Raw genomic sequence first — 18,716 nt, 5'->3', positions numbered from 1 at the left:
CCTGTCCGTCTCTCTTTCCACTCCTTTATCTGTCTGTCTGTCTGTCTGTCTGTCTGTATGTCTGTCCGTCTGTGTCCAATCCTCTGTCTGTCTGCCAGCCTGCCTGCCTGTCTGTCTTTCCACTCCTATGTCTGTCTATCTGTGTGTCTGTCTGCCTGTCTGTCTGTCTGTGTTCACTCCTCTGTCTTTCGGCCTGCCTGCATGCTTGTCTGTCTTTCCACTCCTATGTCTGTCTGTCTGTCTGTCTGTGTGTCTGTCTCTATCTCCCTGTCTGCTATAATTAATGACATCCACCACCAGACGGTCCTCAGGGAGCCACTAGTGACCATGACTACCTCCACATTGGCTTTCTGTGTGCATCTCACACAGCTTTGAAGCTTCCACTGAATTTCATCACTTTTTATTCAGGCAGAGCTTTTGTTTTGCACCCCAAAATGATATTTTTAAACCCCCGGCCTGTAAATCCTGCCAAATGGTCTGTCAGTCTGTCTGTCTGTCTGTCTGTCTGTCTGTCTGTCTGTCCGTCCGTCCGTCCGTCCGTCCGTCCGTCCGTCCGTCCGCCCGTCCGTCCATCCATCTATCTATGTCTGTAAATACTTTAGGCTAACAAGGATGTTGAAGAAACTTTTTTGTTTGTTTCACTGTAGTCTTTATTATTGATGTTTAGCCTGTATATTATGCAGTGAGTGCACAGTCATATTTACATCATATAACAATTAAACCACTAGGTGTCTCCCAGGCCTTAGAGCCTTCTCAGATTGAGCCAAATTCTGTGACCATAACTTGATCATAATTTTTTTCCTCCAGTTCCCTCAGCAATTCAATTTTATTTCTTCTATCTGTTAAAGTACCTGTGGTTGCTATAATTAGCATGTCTATATAGTGTAATGTTGAATATTAATTGAATAGTGAATACATAGTACAAAGATGATACACATATCGAAAAAAATAATATTATTTTCAAAATAAAATTTCACGGTTTTGCGTGGGAAGCTTAACACTATTTCTCTTTCTCACCATCTGGAGATCATAAAAGCAAATGGTGTGATCACATTTTAAAACCATGATGCAAAGCGTAAATGCTTGTTATCAAGGAGTGAAAACCTAAAAATAAGAAGGGATGGCGAAGACGTGATTTAAAGTGCCAGTTGGGGACTGGACATGCATGGAAAAGATTAAAATAAATACACAGAAAGGAACATAGCAACACGTAACAAAAACACTAAATGATGCCCTCCTGGGTTTCAGCTTCTTGCAGTGAGTGGCTCATCATGGAATAACAGTCAGAAGAGGACTCATAGTCCGTATCTTCCTCAAAGGATGGCGGCACTTCATTTGAAACTATTATTGGGGAGAAGCATATATTACATTATTATAGTAGCAGACTTTTTTTTGGCTTCATCAGTGCATGTTTAGAATGTAAACACTACTTACAGTACGGAGGGTCAGCGATGCTGCCGGCTTTCTCTGGAATGACCACTACTCTCCTGATGCTCTCCCAAAACTCCGCCTCTCTCTGCCTGCACATCTTCTCGACCAGCTCCAAGAGCTGGGCCTCGACCGGCACGCTGTCTATGACGGTCCCTCCGTCTTCCCACTCCTCCATCTCTGGCCTGTGGAGGCGAAGGACACTGTTCCCCGCCACCATCCACTCTATCTTCTCCAGGAGGCCTGTGACTTGAGACGGACCGTCGTCCCTGTTCAGGCTGTGGTATCTGTTCTCGCATTTTCCCAGCAGCCACTGCAAGGCCTTGCCTTCGCCCTCGATGAACTCCTCCACGCTGGTTTTGCCGATGGCGTCGCACCAGTTTAACAGGACGAGGGTGTGTCTCCACACGTCGGGGCCCAGGTAGCTGATGTGCTCCCTGATGGCCCTCAGGTGCGCCTCGGTGAAGGCGATGCACGCGCACACCACCACCACCACGGCGTGGTGCCCCGGTGGGCTCATGGACACGCCCTTCACCAACTCCTGCTTGACCATCTCCGGGGTCTCGTTCAAGGACGCGAACCTCCACCACCCGGGAGTGTCCACCACTCTGACCGCCCAGCGGCCCACCTGGCCTCGTCTCTCTGTGCTTCGGATGGTTTTCGTCTTCTCCGCCGTTGGGACGCCCAGTATGGTGTCGGCCACGGATGTTTTCCCGGACAGTGTCCAACCCACCAGCATCAGCCTGATTTCTGCCAGACGGTGGTCCTCACCTAAAAATACATAGATAGAGAGAAATAGATGCGTGGATCATGGCATGGTAGAGATGTAGCATTACCATTAGATGGGTGGCTGGTTAGCGAGCTGATTGCTTACCTTGGTACATTTCACTGAGTGCATTCCTCTCAATGATGGCACTATCCTCTCTGCGCTTCGCATTTTCCCTCACCGCCTTCATTTTGCTCTCCACACTTTGTGCGAGCGCGGCATCCAGCTCAAAGAATTTTCCGCCGTTACTCGTCACCATTTTCTCAACTTTTATCAGCAACTCCCTCACCTGCGTGTCGGAGGTTCTATCGGTGTTGTTGAGCAGGTGGTACCTGCCTCCGCATTTCTTGATTATTTTACGAAGGGAATTTCCTCTCTTGTCCATGTAGTCTGTGACCGTGGTGAATGTCTTCCGCCAGACGCCGTAGTTGAGCAGCACAATGGTGTGGTCCCACACGTCGCCCCCCAGGAGCCCCAGGTGGCTCTCTATTGCGTTCGTGCTCTTCTCCTCGAGCACGGTGTCCATGTCTATGACCAGCAGGATGGCGTGGGGCCCCTGAGATACGCTCTGGATGATCTTCATCTTGGTGAGCTCCATGGTCTCGCGGGGGTCGAACGGCTTCCACCACCCGGGGGTCTCCACCGCTGTCACCCTCCATCTCCCGGCGACCTCCCCGTGTCCTGTCGTGTTCTTGATGGTCTCGTCGTCAACGTGGAAGGCTTCACAACCCAGTATTGTGTTGCCTGCGATGCTTTTGCCGGACCACTTTCTGCCAATGAGGGTCAGGCGAATGTCCTCTAACTTCTTGGTGTTGCCTTTTGCTATCATGAGGCACACAGGAATATATAAGATAGATAGACAGATAGACAGATAGACAGATAGATAGACAGACAGACAGACGGATAGATAGATAGATAGACAGACAGACAGACAGACAGACAGACAGACAGATAGATAGATAGATAGATAGATAGATAGACAGACAGACAGACAGACAGATAGATTGACAGACAGACAGACAGATAGATAGATAGATAGATAGATAGATAGATAGATAGATAGATAGATAGATAGATAGATAGATAGATAGATAGATAGATAGATAGACAGATAGATAGACAGATAGACAGACAAATAGATAGATAGATAGATAGATAGATAGATAGATAGATAGATAGATAGATAGATAGCAATTCTTTCCCAAAAGATTCCAAATAAATGTATTGTTAGTTCGGTTGCTATGATATGAATACTCTAGCTGGATTGGAAGTGCGACATCAGCAAAAGTGGGTGTGACAATAAAACTACAGACCGGTGTAACCGGTTGCCCTGAATACCAAACTGTGGCGGTGGACTAGGCCGGTCGTGATCAGTTGGTACATGAAATGAATCTACGACGTTATGACAAAGCTTCATAGCCTCCACCAGTTGCTGACAAAAGCACCATAATAACACTCACCGCTCATGTTTGCCCTCTCAGAAAACTCCCGCGTCCTACCGTGCCATCTCAAACCGATCCAAAAAGAGACCACCTTCTCCTGTAAAAAAGAAACAAACAAACAATCCAAAAAATAAAAAAACGGAAAACATAAAAATGCCAATCGGCTCAGTTGGTGGAGAAACGAGAAAGCAAACCGTCAAACGTCAGAAGTCGCACGCCGCATCATAACCGTTATCACCAAGTCTTTTGTTTACCGATTTTGGGATCGGATCAGACGTGAGCGTCTGTGAGAAACTGCGGAGGCAGCAGGTCCGAGGAAATCAGTTTCGGGTTCCTCCTATTGGGGCGGAGCCGGAAAGGCTGCCTCTCCATGTCTCTCCAGCCTGTACCTGCGCTTGTTGTGCACGCACAGCACGCTGGAGTTCACAGAGGGCGTGAGTTTTTCTCTTCCCGTCAAGGGCTTCACCCCACTAGACGGAGCGCGTTCACCCCTGTATTTTGAGGGTCCGGTTGCGGGGGGTGGGTTTGTTTTCGTGCCGGGCGACCCTACCGCGATGCCCCCGTTGTCGTTCACAACAGGCGGCGCAGGTTGGGGGAGGACGGGGAAGCGTCACACCGGATCCAAGAGGGGAAGCAGGTGTTTATACTGTACATACCTGCACCACGGAGCCTGCACAGTTTGATATTATGAAAGGAAACTCCAAATGGCAGTGTGTTATGTGGAAGTACTGGCGTGAGGGGTTGAAGGTGAAGTTGAGATGCTGTGAGACGAGGCCCTAAATAAAAGTACATACATAAGTCCTTGTCCGACATGGATTCCCATGGAAATCCAACATCATCTTGAATGAAGTTGCGTCATTTAGCTGACACCAACTTGATACGGCATATTAATTTAGTTATTACCATGAGTCAAAGTCAGTAGACTACAAATTCCATTTACTCAGTCAAACGACAGAACAAAAACCAAACAAGATAATCCTGAACCCCCCCCCCCGCCCCCGTCTCTGTCTCTCTCCCTCTCCCCCTCCCCCTCGCCGGGTCATGTGATCTTCCGCAGAGTTCAGCGCCAGTGTCTAATTCCTCCATAGGAGGGATCCCGTGGGATTAGCCTCCATGGTCACTCACCGGACACACTGACACTCACTGATGGCCACCACGCACAGAGACCAACTCTGAGCCGTCGACAGGTAAGAGAAAACCCCCCCCCCCCACTCCTCTTCGTTCTGACGGGCACATTTAAAGTCCTGCTCGGGGGGCTTTGTGCGTGAGAATGCAGGTTCTTTTGGTTCGTGATGCAGGACCACAGCACATGTCCAGTGAGCGGGGTCAACAAACTGGAAAAGATGATCTCCTGATCCGTCCAGAGCGACAGGTTGGGATTGTGTGGGGTTAACGCTCTTCTGGGTCAGTGTTGGAAGTGTTGCCCTTGGGTGCGGCAGCCTGACAGTCACCGCTCTCATTGGTCAGCGCTTTAACGCTTTGTGGTCGTCCCCATAAAAAGGGTTTTCCCCTTTGATGGCACAGTCTCACAATGAAATTCGTTTTGAAACATGTTCTCTTTCAACTCTGCAGGTAGCTCTGGTAAGGGAGGTACCGGGAAGGGGAGTGCTTTCTCTGTACCTAGAAGTTCTGTGGACTTTCGGGTCCTTTTCAATAGTTATAGTATTAGGCGAGTAATAGGGGAGGAAAGCTATTCATGGGAGACTATCAGCGGGAGCTGAGTAGACCAGATTAATGGTCTAAATGCACAGTTGGAGTGCAGAGATTGCTCCCATCTGCCATAGGGCTCAATACTAGCTGTGGCTGATTCCCTGTTTGGGCTTTACACTTTTCTTACACAAGGAACCAGTCCGCAACTCATCCTCTAATAATTATAATGATAATAATAACAATAATCATAATAATTAAAATAACAACAACAACAACAATAATAATAATAATAATAATAATAATAATAATAATAATAATAATAATAATAATAATAACAATAACAATAACAATAACAATAACAATAACAATAATAATAATAATTTTGTAAAACCTTTATCTAAATTATGCATAATTGTGTGTTTTTAATTCTTCTCTTCTGTACACTGCTTTGAATACACACTTGAACAGTCCCACACTCACACAGCCACACACATACACACACAGCCACACACACACACACACACACACACACACACACACACACACACACACACACACACACACACACACACACACACACACACACACACACACACACACACACACAGACGTGTACACAGAACCCCCTACCTACCTGCTGCCATGTCTTCCCTGGAGGAGGAGCTGACCTGCTCCGTGTGCCGAGATGTCTTCACCTGGACGCACCCCCTGCCCTGCGGCCACAGCTTCTGCCCGGCCTGCATCCGCGAGGCCTGGGGGAGCCACGGTCTGGAGGCCTCGGACGTGGTCAAAGGTCACTTCACCTGCCCCCAGTGCCAAGAGGAGCACATCGTGGTGCCGTGCGACTGCTGCCCGTCTGAAGCGGGGGAGGGGGAAGGGGCGTCCGCCGCCATCAAGACCTGCCTGAGGTGCGAGGTGTCACTGTGCGCCGAACACCTGGAACCCCACCTGAAGAGGCCGGCCTTCAGCACCCACCTGCTGGTGGATCCGCTGGGGGACCTCTCCCAGCGCCGGTGCCCGGCGCACACAGAGCTCTACCGGTATTATTGTGCGGACGAGAGGGTGTATGCGTGCGGAGACTGTCTGCTGGAGGGAGGGCACGCCCAGCACAAGGTGAAGGCACTCAAACAGGTGGAGGAAGATCTGAAGGTTTGTAGAGAGTCTCCATACTTGTGCGTGTGTGTGTGTGTGTGTGTGTGTGTGCCTTCTTGTGTGCGTGCGTGCGTGCGTGTGTGCGTGTGTGCATGCGTGTGTGTGTGTGTGTGGCCATGTGCATGGGCCTGTGTGCTAGAACCATGGTTTTTATACTGTGCCTGTGTTTCCTCAGGTGATACTCCAGATGCTTCTTCAGAAAGCAGAGGAAAAGATGAGAGACGGAGAGAAGATCCTCAAACAGCAACAAAGTTTGGACCGCATCATGACAGTAAGCAGAAACACAGCACAAATGGGGGGTTGAATGAATAGTGTTTGACTAAAGCTATGGTCGGTCTCTGTGCTATTGTGGTTAAAATTAGATTAAGTGGAATTGGATTGCTCGTTTCTACGCGATACATAGCGCAATAGAGCCAATGGCTGTTCCAGAAAAAGAAACTTCTCAGCTGTCTCAGAGAAAAACTTGGGTGAAAATCTGGTGAAAATAACACCAATGGAAACAGATGGCGCCGCCCCCTAGGGATCCTTAAAAAAAATTGCATTGTATGTGCATACATATATTCTCACAAACAATATATATTCAACCTCCCTAATAAAGAGGTTGTTTTTGTCAGCAAGGTTTAGTGTAAATGTTAAATTGCACGGCAGTTTGTTATAGGCAGGTGAGGTGTTTACTTAGTTTATAGGGGACAATCCTCAGCCAAAGCTTACTCTGCCAAGGGGTCCCTGCTATAAACAGGCCTGGGAACACCTGTGTGTCACCGACCACGCGCCACCCAAGTGCCGTTTTCAGGGATCTCCGGCACAGAGACACAGAAGACTGGGGTTGTAGACACCAGATTATTGTAGAGAGTGGGCCAGTTGGAATACACCCAGGAGCAGATTGACATGTGTCATGACAGGGGCTCCTCTAATGAGTGAGTGTGGGGATGGGGGTTTTACCTGTTGCTCGGTAGACCAACCAACGAGCAACAGGTATGCAGCCACACTGATCCTGGGTCTCCAACTACCTAGATCCAGGTCAGGTGTGGCCGCTCAAACCACACCATCCCCACACCACACCCTGGTACAAGCCATTCAATAGAAAAACCAAGAAACACAAAAACAACCACAAAGGAAAGCATAAACCGTAAAGAGCCGAGCGGCGCCTCCGTTCCCTGTGGCAGGAATCGTTGGAGGCCGAAGACACCCAGGTGGAGCGCCTGGGGTCGGCCCTGAAGGTGCAGGTGGAGAGGCTGGTGGCGGCGCTGAGGGACGTCACCAAGAGGGAGAGGGAGAACGCCGCGGAGCGCCTGCAGGAGGACTGCTCCAAGGTGAGGGAGGACCTGGGCCAGACGCAGGACATCCAGCACTACCTGACCTCGCTGCTGGGGGAGAACGACCCCTTCCTGCTCATCTGGGTGAGCCGTGCGCGCTGTGTTTGTGGGGGGACGCGTCAGGGCTTGTGTAATTGGATGATGTCAAACAGTGCTGCGCTGGTGCTTCTTCTGGACCAACGGTATTTTTATGTGCTTTTTTTTTTTTTTTTTTTTTTTCAATGAGCTGCACATGGACCTAGAGTATAATCAGCGCCATTGAGAGTCCAAAAGTCTGTTAAAATGTACCTTGTTTCCTTGCTTCGTACGGCGATCCAGATGTGCAGAACATTTTGACTTAGATTGATTGTTCCAACCTGATTGGAGTACAGTCTCTGGTAGGACTCCCCTCCATCACAAACAGTCGGGAAGGGAAGAGGTAGATGAGGATGGCAGAACCGAGTTGATTTGTAAATATATTTTTTAACATAGCGGCAAGATCAGTCACGCTTCCATTTATTGTTGATGACAATTGACAGTTCTATTGTCGGACAGACAAAAAAAAATCTGGAAGCCATTTACGCTTTTAAAGTACTAGAATCTGTTTATTTGGCCAAGGACAGATGACAGAAATCCATGTGTGAACGATCTTATCGCTTATCTCAGTCTAGTTTGATATTCCCCCATCACGGTGCCCTGTGTAGGTCTGGTGTCAATATCAGTGCATCACTAATAACATTTGTTATCTTATTTCTGCTTATTTATCCTAAGTTATCAAGTGTTATCGCCTGGTGGACGGATTCACAATGATGTGTTTTTTTTTTGATAATAAATCACTGTAAACATGTCATATTGTGACACTATTGACTGAATGGCAATGACAAACACCATGTTGTGTATGGCGTCCCTCTCTTTTCAGAAATAGGGAGAAGAGTCTGGCACAAAAGAGTCTATCCATTCTATATTAGAGTCGCTGTGCAAAACGTTGCCGTGTAGGTTGTGTGTTCCTCGTGTTCACCAATAAATGAATGTATGGCACATTGTCCAGCCTTCAGTACGATTCATTATTTTCAGGGCTGCTGACCTTGTCAATTATTAGCTAAGTTTATAAATGAATTTATTTTATTCTAAAGTTGAAATGCTCATCCTTATTTCAACTGACTTCTTTTTGTTGGTTTTTTTTTCCTCCGTGTTTTCTTCTCTCTCATTTTGACCTCTATCCTTGGCTCTTTCCATTTCTGTCTGCAGGCTTTTCAATCAGATGACTCAAAGTAAGTGCGAGGCAAAGCCGTCGTTTTCTGCGAGGTTATGAGTTTTCTGAGTGTGTGTGTGTGTGTGTGTGTGTGTGTGTGTGCGTGTGTGTGCGTGTGTGTGTGTGGGACCGCATGCATTGTAATGTATTCCTCGACACAATGGCGCAACCCACGGTTCCCGCCGTGTCCCACTGCAGGTTGGTGACGGACCTCAACTGCCCGCTGTTTTCGCCCGATCCCCTCCACAAAGACAGGAAGTGCATCCTGGAGGACATCGAGAACAAGTACCGGGACTTCATCACCGAGACGCTGCGCTCCCTCAGCGAGCTCAAGAGAGAACTCTGTGAGTGCTGGAGGAGGGCGGAGTGGTTACACGCCCGGATTCAGATTCAGATTCTCCCACGAACGATAATACTTCTTGCTTTTGTCACTCTGCGGAAAGTGAATGGCCTGAGCACAGCCTGGTTGTTTTTTTACCACCAAGGCCACGAGTGCTGCATATCTGAGAATGTGCATTGAGAAAGTAAGGGAAGAAGCCTGGCCAAATGATTTAGTATAGTGGTTGCATATTAATATAGAAGTCCAATGCATTACCCCTACTGGCTGTGCGTTGGCTTCTTCCCACGCCTCTTCCTTTGCTCTGTGTCACTGTTCCTGCATTAAACAAACTCACAGCTTTTGGAGCTGTTCAGGAGCTTTTGAAAGTGTCTATCTGATGACATATGATTCCATTGGCTTAGAATCAAATAACAGTTATTCATGAGAAAATCAAAGGATTTTGCTTCATTTTTTTAAATTGTCTTTAATTTGGCTTAATTTGCTTGGTTGTGAATTAATTTGTTCTCATATAACAAATATGAGAAGAAATGAAATAACAATGAGGCAAATTCCTGTCAAATGCCCACCCGATTATAACACAGTAATAATCTTTTTTTACGAGTGTTTAGAAACAGCACACTGATACAAGCAAAAATATGCAGAACATAAATGAAACAGCCATAAAAATACTGTTAAAAAAGTGTACTACAACATCTATTATACAAAAAATTATACAAAATATTATTAATTCAATGATGTATTTATTTATTTAGCTTGAAACAAAATACATTTCCAAAAAAATGCCCATTAAGTACTGCGTGCCAAGCCAAACAGCTTTCCTCCAACAGCCTGAACAGACTGCTTATTTCGTAGCCTCCCGTTCCGTCTAGGTCTTTCTCACCGAGCTGAGCATCTGCATATGTTCACTCTCCCTGTCTCCCTCTCTATGCTTTTGTTATATAAACAGTAACCAGTTCTTTGACTCTCGACACCAACACGGCTCACCCGCTCCTGAGCATTTCCGACGACCTGCGCTCAGCCACCCGGGTCAAAAACCGGCTGCCGTGCACGGCTCACCCCGAGCGCTTCGACCACTGGGCGCAGGTGCTCACCGCCCAGACCTTCTCCTCCGGAACGCACTACTGGGAGATGGAGGTGGAGGGATTCTGGGACATCGGCGTCTGTTACAAAAACATCGGGCGGAAGGGGAAGGAGGGCAACGCCTTTGGGAACAACAAGGTACGAGAAGCTTCTGGTCGCCCTTGCCTCTAATCTGTGTGGAAAGCTGCAGAGAAACCATATCAAGACACAGAAGGGCTTTCTCATTATGATACCTGACACATTCCTCCTTACAGTTTTAATTAATTCTCAACTAGAGTTAGAATGAACTTTACGCCGTCTCCCCATTTTGTTGTTATTCCGCCCCCTTTCTTTTTTTGCCTCGGTTGATAAGAACCAGCTCTTTGTTGGTAACCTTATTAAAGTTGAACTCGCCCTCTTGTAGTTGCGGATGTATTTGGTTAATGGTCTTTTGGGAAACCGGCACGCCCATCCAGTTGCCTCTCTGTACCCGTTCCAGGTGTCGTGGAGCCTGACGCAGCAGCACGACAGGAAGCTGGCCGCCTGGCACAACCGCAGGAAGACGCGCCTGTCGTGCCAAATGACGGGCAACCGAGTGGGCGTAGCTCTGGACTACGGGGCGGGCACCATCACCTTCTCGGAGGTGGGGCCTTCCGGCGGCCTCACCCACTTCCACACCTTCTCTACGACCTTCACCCAGCCCGTGTGCCTGGGCTTCGGGCTATACAAAGCCGAGCTGCACAGCCACATCGCCATTGTCAAGGTCTGAGGTGAAAGGAATGGCTAATGGTGCCCAGTATGCTTTAAACCAGTGATTTTCAATCTTTTTCATCTGAACGACCCTGGATTTAATACCCATGAGGCCACAGACCTCATTTGATAAGGTTCTCTCTCTGGAACCTCGATCTGAGAATGTTTTTATTGTTTAGATTTGATTTGGTCATAAGCTTCATACCTGTTGATACTGTAGTTCAGGAGAAATCAGTGAAACTAGGTTTAAAACAGTCATTATTTGACATTCTGTAACGGTTCTAACGTCTTGTAAATCAAACAATGGTGAAGTTTAACTATTAATCATTTCGCTGGTGACCCCCTGCAACCTCTTAAAAGGACCACTCGGGGTCCCTGGACCGCACGTAGAGAACCACTACTATAAGCAAATCTTGCTCGATTCCATGCTCGTCAACCGGGCTTGTATTGTACATTTAAAGTCAGCGTGAACAATCCATTCATTCCTTTGTCTTCTTTGCCATCTCAGGGCCCTGTGCAGAGTGCACAGGCTGTGGCCAAGACACGCGGAATGTGTATATATGTATGAATAACACATGAACCAAATTAGTGACCGTCGCCGACTAAAATAAAAACGTATTTTTACTTTGATTGCTGCACACAAATGAATCTTTTTATTTATTTTTTATTTTTTTGTCTTGAGGGGGCGTCCTGTAGTTGCTCATAGCAGACACTAGATAGAGCTATTTCCTACCCCACTGTGAAGAGGTGTTGCAAACAGACCGGTTGACTGTAGCGAGTGACAAGACGCAGCCGGGGCCCAATCACCTGGACCCGAGATAGGTGCGGCTGCCGAAACCACACCACCACCACCACCACCACCACACACGTACACTGGAAAAGATCAAGATGTCAATGATCAAATGGATACCTCCAAGGAAGAAAAGACTTTGGAGTAAGAGCTGAAGATCCTTAGGGGATACAAAAGCTACACGATGTCTTAAAAATGTAGATAAGTGGTTTGCAAGAAAATGTCTTAGGATAACACATTAAAACATCTTTTTCTTTTTTTAATCATATACTTTTATACCGGTGATATTTGTTTCACACGAAAGGTTTAATTTCTTCCAAATGGTGTCTTTTTTAAGAGCACTTTTTTTTTTTTAATTGTTCTGTATTTTGTCTCATGATGCAAGGTGTCAGTGTTTTTTGTTTGTTTGTTTGTTTGTTTGTTTGTTTGTTTTTTTAACAAACCATCCAAAACTGTCTTTGCTCACGATGTGAAATATTCGTTCGCAGAATAAACGAGCGACGGAAAAACCTTGAAACCAGAAAATCTTTTCCCAATCACCTGCTTATCTCTCGGAGGGCAACCACGAGTGCGTCCCTCCACAAAGGAGCAAAATGTGCGGAGCAAAATACCCACTGATCACTGGTTTATCTCACCTGCCTCAGATAGTCCCGAGCCCCGCTTTTCACCCCCCCCCCCCCCCCACCCATCCTACTGTAAAGGTGAGTGGGTGGATGCAACAGAGTGAGCGAGGAAGACGAGAGCGGAGGGAGGGAGGGAGGGAGGGGAGTGTGAGAGAAAGATAGAGAGAGGAAAGAGGACGAGAGAGAGAGAGAGAGAGAGAGAGAGAGAGAGAGAGAGCGAGGGAGCGAGGGAGTGAGAGAGGGAGACCGTGGTGTACTCTTGTCATGGTCGTGCAACGGCAGAGGGGCATGTCACAAAAGAAGGCAAAAGAAGAGCAGGAGAAGGAGGGCTCCTGATCACACCGCAGAGTCCGGGAGGGAAATGCCTTTGTGGAATACCAGGGATTCATCCAGTCGTTCACACCAAAACAGGTGACTTCGTTGAGTTTCGATGATCTTAACTGTGTGTATATATATATATATAGAGAGAGAGAGAGAGAGGAAGTATATTTTGTGCATGGCATGTTTAGACAGTTAAAGCAGGATAACAGTGCGAGCAGCAACCATAACACATGGTGGCATGGTAACAGCGTGTGTTCCTTATCCAACCGGTTGCATGAGCGGGAGCACTTGCGAATTCAAGAAATGTTCACCGATGGACGACAGAGGACATCGTGTTTTTTTGTTGTTTTTTTTTGTTTGTTTGTTTTCTTTTTTCTTGTTTTTTTTTGGGGAGAACTGCTAGCGTTCTTGCGTAGTAGTTATGCAAGGTTTTACTGAAACCGTCGTCTTCGGGGAAACGAGGGGCTTTATGGGGCAATGTGAAGATTGTCGTAAATGGAAACCAGAGTGTGTCGGCGTGTGTGTAGCGAGAGAGAGAGGGAGAGAGAGGGAGGTAGAGAGAGAGAGCGCAGTAGTAGTAGTAGTAGGGTAAGAGAGGCGGGCAACGGTAGAGATGCGTGAGGGAGGGAGGGAGGGAGGGAGGGAGGGGGGCAAGTGTGAAAGACAGATGGTCACTCAGTGGAGTTGTTCCCCCGCTCCCTCTTTCCTTCTCACTCCCTCCTGGATCCCACATCCTTCCCCTGACACCCGGCCAGGAGCTTACCTCATCCCTCCCTCCTCAGCACCGTTCCTCCTACTCCTCCTCCCGGCGGCGTCGGCCAAAGTTCCTTCTCGCGCTCCCTTTGTGATGCAACTTTGTCTCTGCCTCCCTCCCTCCCTCCCTCCCTCCCTCCCCCGCAGGCCCTGCTTGCCGAAGAAGTCAACTGAGGCCCGCAAGGACGTGCGTTTCGTCCTCGTCACTCTTACCAGAAAGCAAATAATCCGGCTGCAGACGCTCAGAGATTGTAACAAAAGTGAGAAACAGAGTGGAAGAAGAACCGAGAGGCCGCTCGGTTTATTTGTCTATTTTACCTAGATGATAGTTTTTTTTTGTTAGGTTTTTTTTGTGTGTGGTTTTTTCTTTCGCTTTTGTCTGGGGGGAAAAAGTATGCCTGCCTAGAAAGATTGATTTAGATTCAGGGTCGCCTCTCTTTTGTCTTTGACCTTGAAGGACAGAATTGGCTCTGGCCTGGAGGATTTATTTATTTTTTTAAACTCTGTGAGAAGTGTGTGTATAACGCCGTGATTGTGCACCACAAAATGTTTATCGACACATCGGGTCTTTCCTAGTGACGCTTCCCCTTCGGTAGAAATCATTGACGAATACATAACAGTGAGCGTTGCCAGATCGATAATGAATCCCCGGTCAGTTTATCGGGCCCACTTGGACCTCGGTGTGCTGCTGAGCGTGATGCTCTTTTGGGGACCTCTGGGGTGCAGGGGACAGAATGACACAGAGCCCATCGTACTCGAGGGAAAGTGCTTGGTGGTGTGCGATTCCACCCCGACGTCGGAGCCGGCCGGGAACGCCCTGGGCATGTCGGTCCGCTCCGGGACCGGCCGGGTGGCCTTCTCCGCCACTCGGCAGACCAACCACGAGCCCACCGACATGAGCAACCGCACCATGATCATCTACTTTGATCATGTAAGTATGCGGTCACTCTGGAGATTTTGTTTTGGAGATTTATACTACTTTAATAATACCTTGCTTTTTAAGAGGATGTTAAAGCAAAAAACATTAGCATACCTTTAATCGCGCTTTTTCCTGCACAACTGGGTGTCCCCCCTCGGATCAGATCCTGGTGAATGTGGGCAACCACTTTGACCAGGATAGCAGTGTTTTCCTGGCACCCAGGAGAGGGGTCTACAGTTTCAACTTCCACGTTGTGAAGGCATACAACAGGCAGACGATCCAGGTACGCCACGATGACTCTGACAATTGACACGTCCAATCCCACACGTCACACAAACATGCGGTACATTACATGTGGTCCACCGGTTTCCTTTTCTCCAGGTGAGCCTGATGCTGAACGGCTGGCCCATGATCTCAGCTTTCGCCGGGGACCAGGACGTGACCCGGGAAGCCGCCACCAACGCCGGCCTGGTGATCATGGAGAGGGGGGATAAGGCCTACCTCAAACTGGAGAGAGGAAACCTGATGGGGGGCTGGAAGTACTCCACCTTCTCTGGGTTCCTCGTCTTCCCGTTGTGATTGGGATGAATCGAGGCCTGTCGGGGAGGGGGCGGGGTTGGAGGGACACTGAGCTGTGGAAGAACAGACAGCGTGAGGAGATATGAGTCGGTTTGTGGTGTCGCTAAGTGGGAAAGCAAAACAACAAATATAGATGGAGTATGTAATGGAGAAGGGGATGCGTATGGAGACGGGAGGTTTTTCCACTGTAGCTCCTTGTTCTGTGTACCGTAGGATGAGAAATTAAGTATCAAGGAAAACTCAAATGGGAACCTATCAAAACCAGTCTTTCCTGAGAAAGAAAAAAATATTTTTGGGGTTAAAAGAGGCGAACTCATCAAATAAAGATCGATTTCTCCCTGGGTTCAGATTTCTCTTTTCCTGTGCAAGCATTCTTCAATGGGTTTTGGGGACATTTGTTAGTGTAATTAAAATAATAAAGTAGCTATTTTGTGCAATGTGGGCTGAAGTGCAATGACTAATTAATAGCCTATATATTTCCTATAGTTTCCTTTTCGTTTTGTTTCAATAGAAAATGTGTGAAATAATGCAATATTTATCTTGCTTGTCTTAAACTGGATATGTCCTGCTGTGTCTTGTGATTCCAAATTCTCCACTTGGCTGTTGTTTCTTCTGCAATAAATTTACAAACGCCACAAGATATGTATCAGGTGGTAAATATTAAAATAAAATATAATTCAAATAGATACAATCATTAGTTGACTTTTTATTTTAAAATGTATAGGGAAGTGTGCTTTATTGCCATCTGCAGGAGTATTGTTTTGTTGTTTTTCTTCTAATTCAGATTGTGATTGTTTTAATATTGTGGGACAGTGATCCTATATGGGATTAACCGTTTAAAATGCTATACCAATATGTTCTTTCTACACAGTGCCTTAGCAGCTGTTTGTAAATATAGCTCTCGCCATCAGAGTTGGCGTGAACTGAGCAGACACCGGTATGGGGCCTGGGCAGAACGTGTGGTAAGAGGCGGATGCTCCTCGCAGGGCCACAAACAGATGGAGGCATTGGCGAGCAAACAGGCATATCTCTGCGGGGCCACCACGGATAAAGTGTGGTGGGCTGTCACATCCAGTCACTTACACTTCCATGACCACCGTGACCACTACCCCCCCCCCCCCTCTTTCCCCCTCCTCTCTCACTCTCTCCCCCTCTTTCTCTTTCTCTTTCTCTCTCTCACCCTCATCTCACCCTACACACACACACACACACACACACACACACACACACACACACACACACACACACACACACACACACACACACACACACACACACATTCACTTATTTATCTTACAGACTGTGATCCATTTTGCTCAGGACAGTCCCACCAGCATTTGTCAAAATCCAAGAAGCGGATCTGTGGTGTTATTTCAGTATATACAGTAGAGGCTGATACTGTCCTTCTGATAATAAACAAGACCTTTTGGGAGTCTGCATAGTTTGAGTTTGAATGAGCTCTTACATCTAAGATCACTATGGAAATGTGTAAAATAGATTTAAAAAAATCTATATAAATGTATTCTGATCAACCGAAGTACTACTGCATTTTATTAGGACGTTTAAAGACCCTTGACCACTTTTTTAGTGCATTTAAAATCAAACAGCATAAACAATTATCTCTTATTTCCGACAAGTGAATGGAAACTCGTCTAGAATTGCAGAAAATCCCATTTCCGACCAGAGACATGACGACATTCAATTTAGTTTATTAATAATTAAATCAATTTATCAAAAAGGAAGGGAAAAAAAATAAACAGAAATAATAACAACAATGAGCATTCCACTGCGCTTCTACCGACTAGAAGCTCCATCAGCCCCATCACAGAGGGGAGACATAATAATAATGATCACTCCGTCATGGTCATAATAAACAGGTCACATAACAGAGATATATTCTAAAAAGACATCACACACCGAGAAAGCTGTTGGTAATAGTATTTGAGTATATTATACTGGCAGAATGTGAAAGGAATGTGTGTATTTAGCAAATACTCTGCAACGCGGTCTTCATTTATTTATTTATAGGCGGTGTCTTGATTGGTGGGGGGGGGGCGAGGGGGGCGAACGAAAGATCTTATCATGAATAAAATACGCTTCGAAAACAACCGCGAGGGAACACTCTCCGCGAAATAATTAAAAAAAAAAAACAACAACAACAACAACAGAACGCGCCCATCCTCTCCCGGGCACCCATCGCGGCGGACTCCGAGCGCCTGCCGCTAAAGCGCCGCGGAGGGACAGCGGAGCTAGGCCGCACTCGCTGCGTCCCCCTCAACCGAACCAGGTCCACCAGCCGGGTCCCGCCCCGCGGCGCCGCCGGAGCCGCGACGGGCGGCCGCGGCGGCCAATGGGCTCGCGGCGCGCGGCCGGTCCGCGGGGACGCCGACCAATCGCCGCCGCGCGACGGCCGGCTGGGGGCGTAGCTTGGCGGCCGCTCGCCGAGGCAACGCGTTAGTTCCTGCTCCGCGCTGGCCGTTTCCTGTAGCCGCACAGTGTTGTGAGACGGAGAAAGCCATGTGTGTCGACGCAAAGGTAAATTTAGCAGCCCCGAATTATAACCGGGAGGGGTCCGGGGCTCCGGGACGCGGCGGTGCCCCGCGGGTGCCTCGGCCGGAGGTGGCCGACGCCGACCTCCCCAAACAGCATCGCGGCCTAAACCCGTTGACGGGCAGTTGGTTATTGTGGCACGTTGCTGTGGTTTGGTCCGGTTTGTGGACGGGACCGGGGGAGCCCGGGCGGTAAATGACAGAAAAGCTTGTTATCCGCTCAAAACATCCCCATCCACCGCGTATAATTCACGCTGAACGCTGCGAGGCCAAGTGGGGTTTGCAGTAGGTTTTTTTGATCGCTAGCATGCTTAAGCTAATGCTAACTGAGGGGGTTTAGATAAATAGATAGATACTTTATTCATCCCCAGGGGGGAATTGCGGTGGTAGAGCAGCTCAACATCAAAACAATAGGCAATAATAATACACGAATATGAATAAAAACAGGAAACAATTAGCATTATGCAATAGACCTAAAAAATGACGTAAACATAGAAACATTAGCAATGTACAATGAAACTAAAAATGTGCTAAATTGTAGAGAATTGAAAAAATTGGCAATGTACAACAAAAAAAAAACCCACCCATCGAATTTAACAATAAAACTCTATCAACAATTCACTCTTGTCGAAAATAGCAAATAGAGGTGACTGCAGTATGAGCAGAGCAGCATCTACTGTTCCCAGCATCCTCCTTAGTGACTCCAGTGAGCTGCGGCCATTCACTGAACAGTCCAGGGATCATCTATGACTTGCACCCAGGAAACTTTATTTACCACATGTTTTAACTGGACCACATGCCCATGAGTGGTTGGATGTGTTTTTTTTTGTTTTTTGTTTTTTCTAGACGTCTTACTCGGTAAACAAAAGACTCCGGCAAGAGGAGACCGATGCCACTTACGTTATTATTCTGTCGCCGTTGAAGAAGTTACCACGCCGGTTCTGGCTACTGCATTCAATGTGTCTTTATTAGTTAAACTAATTGACATATCCCTGTGTTTTTAGGAACATAACTTCGAGGAATAACATTGCGTTTGGACGTTAATCAT

At 47.3% G+C, this 18,716-nt stretch overlaps 3 protein-coding genes across 3 annotated transcripts; 2 read left to right on the top strand and 1 right to left on the bottom strand.

The window, feature by feature from the left end:
* Positions 1–675: 675 nt before the first annotated feature.
* LOC307238113 (GTPase IMAP family member 8-like) lies at positions 676–3,730 on the bottom strand. Its single transcript, XM_080010977.1, has 4 exons — positions 3,655–3,730; positions 2,303–3,016; positions 1,435–2,199; positions 676–1,341 (listed from the first exon to the last, which is right to left on the bottom strand). Exons 1-4 carry the CDS (start codon positions 3,659–3,661, stop codon positions 1,223–1,225), a joined length of 1,605 nt encoding a protein of 534 aa, XP_079867103.1. The 5' UTR covers positions 3,662–3,730; the 3' UTR covers positions 676–1,222.
* Positions 3,731–5,928: 2,198 nt separating this feature from the next.
* trim110 (tripartite motif containing 110) lies at positions 5,929–11,153 on the top strand (the record flags this gene model as incomplete). Its single annotated transcript, XM_080010981.1, has 7 exons — positions 5,929–6,435; positions 6,614–6,709; positions 7,605–7,838; positions 8,982–9,004; positions 9,184–9,329; positions 10,272–10,543; positions 10,884–11,153. 7 exons carry the CDS (start codon positions 5,929–5,931, stop codon positions 11,151–11,153), a joined length of 1,548 nt encoding a protein of 515 aa, XP_079867107.1.
* Positions 11,154–12,851: 1,698 nt separating this feature from the next.
* cbln12 (cerebellin 12) lies at positions 12,852–15,119 on the top strand (the record flags this gene model as incomplete). Its single annotated transcript, XM_080010989.1, has 4 exons — positions 12,852–12,958; positions 13,769–14,552; positions 14,704–14,823; positions 14,922–15,119. Exons 2-4 carry the CDS (start codon positions 14,262–14,264, stop codon positions 15,117–15,119), a joined length of 609 nt encoding a protein of 202 aa, XP_079867115.1. The 5' UTR covers positions 12,852–12,958; positions 13,769–14,261.
* Between the last annotated feature and the right edge of the window lie 3,597 nt (positions 15,120–18,716).

The sequence above is a fragment of the Zeus faber genome, assembly GCF_960531495.2.
Source record: "Zeus faber genome assembly, chromosome: 12".
Taxonomy (NCBI): Eukaryota; Metazoa; Chordata; class Actinopteri; order Zeiformes; family Zeidae; genus Zeus; species Zeus faber.
The sequence above is the reverse complement of the archived record's forward strand: the minus strand, read 5'-3'. Positions and strand labels throughout refer to the sequence as shown.

Coding starts and splice junctions, on each gene's coding strand:
- LOC307238113 (XM_080010977.1), bottom strand. Junction 2,200..2,302: donor ACTCAGTGAAATGTACCAAG/GTAAGCAATCAG, acceptor ATGTATTTTTAG/GTGAGGACCACCGTCTGGCA. Junction 1,342..1,434: donor CATCGCTGACCCTCCGTACT/GTAAGTAGTGTT, acceptor CCCCAATAATAG/TTTCAAATGAAGTGCCGCCA.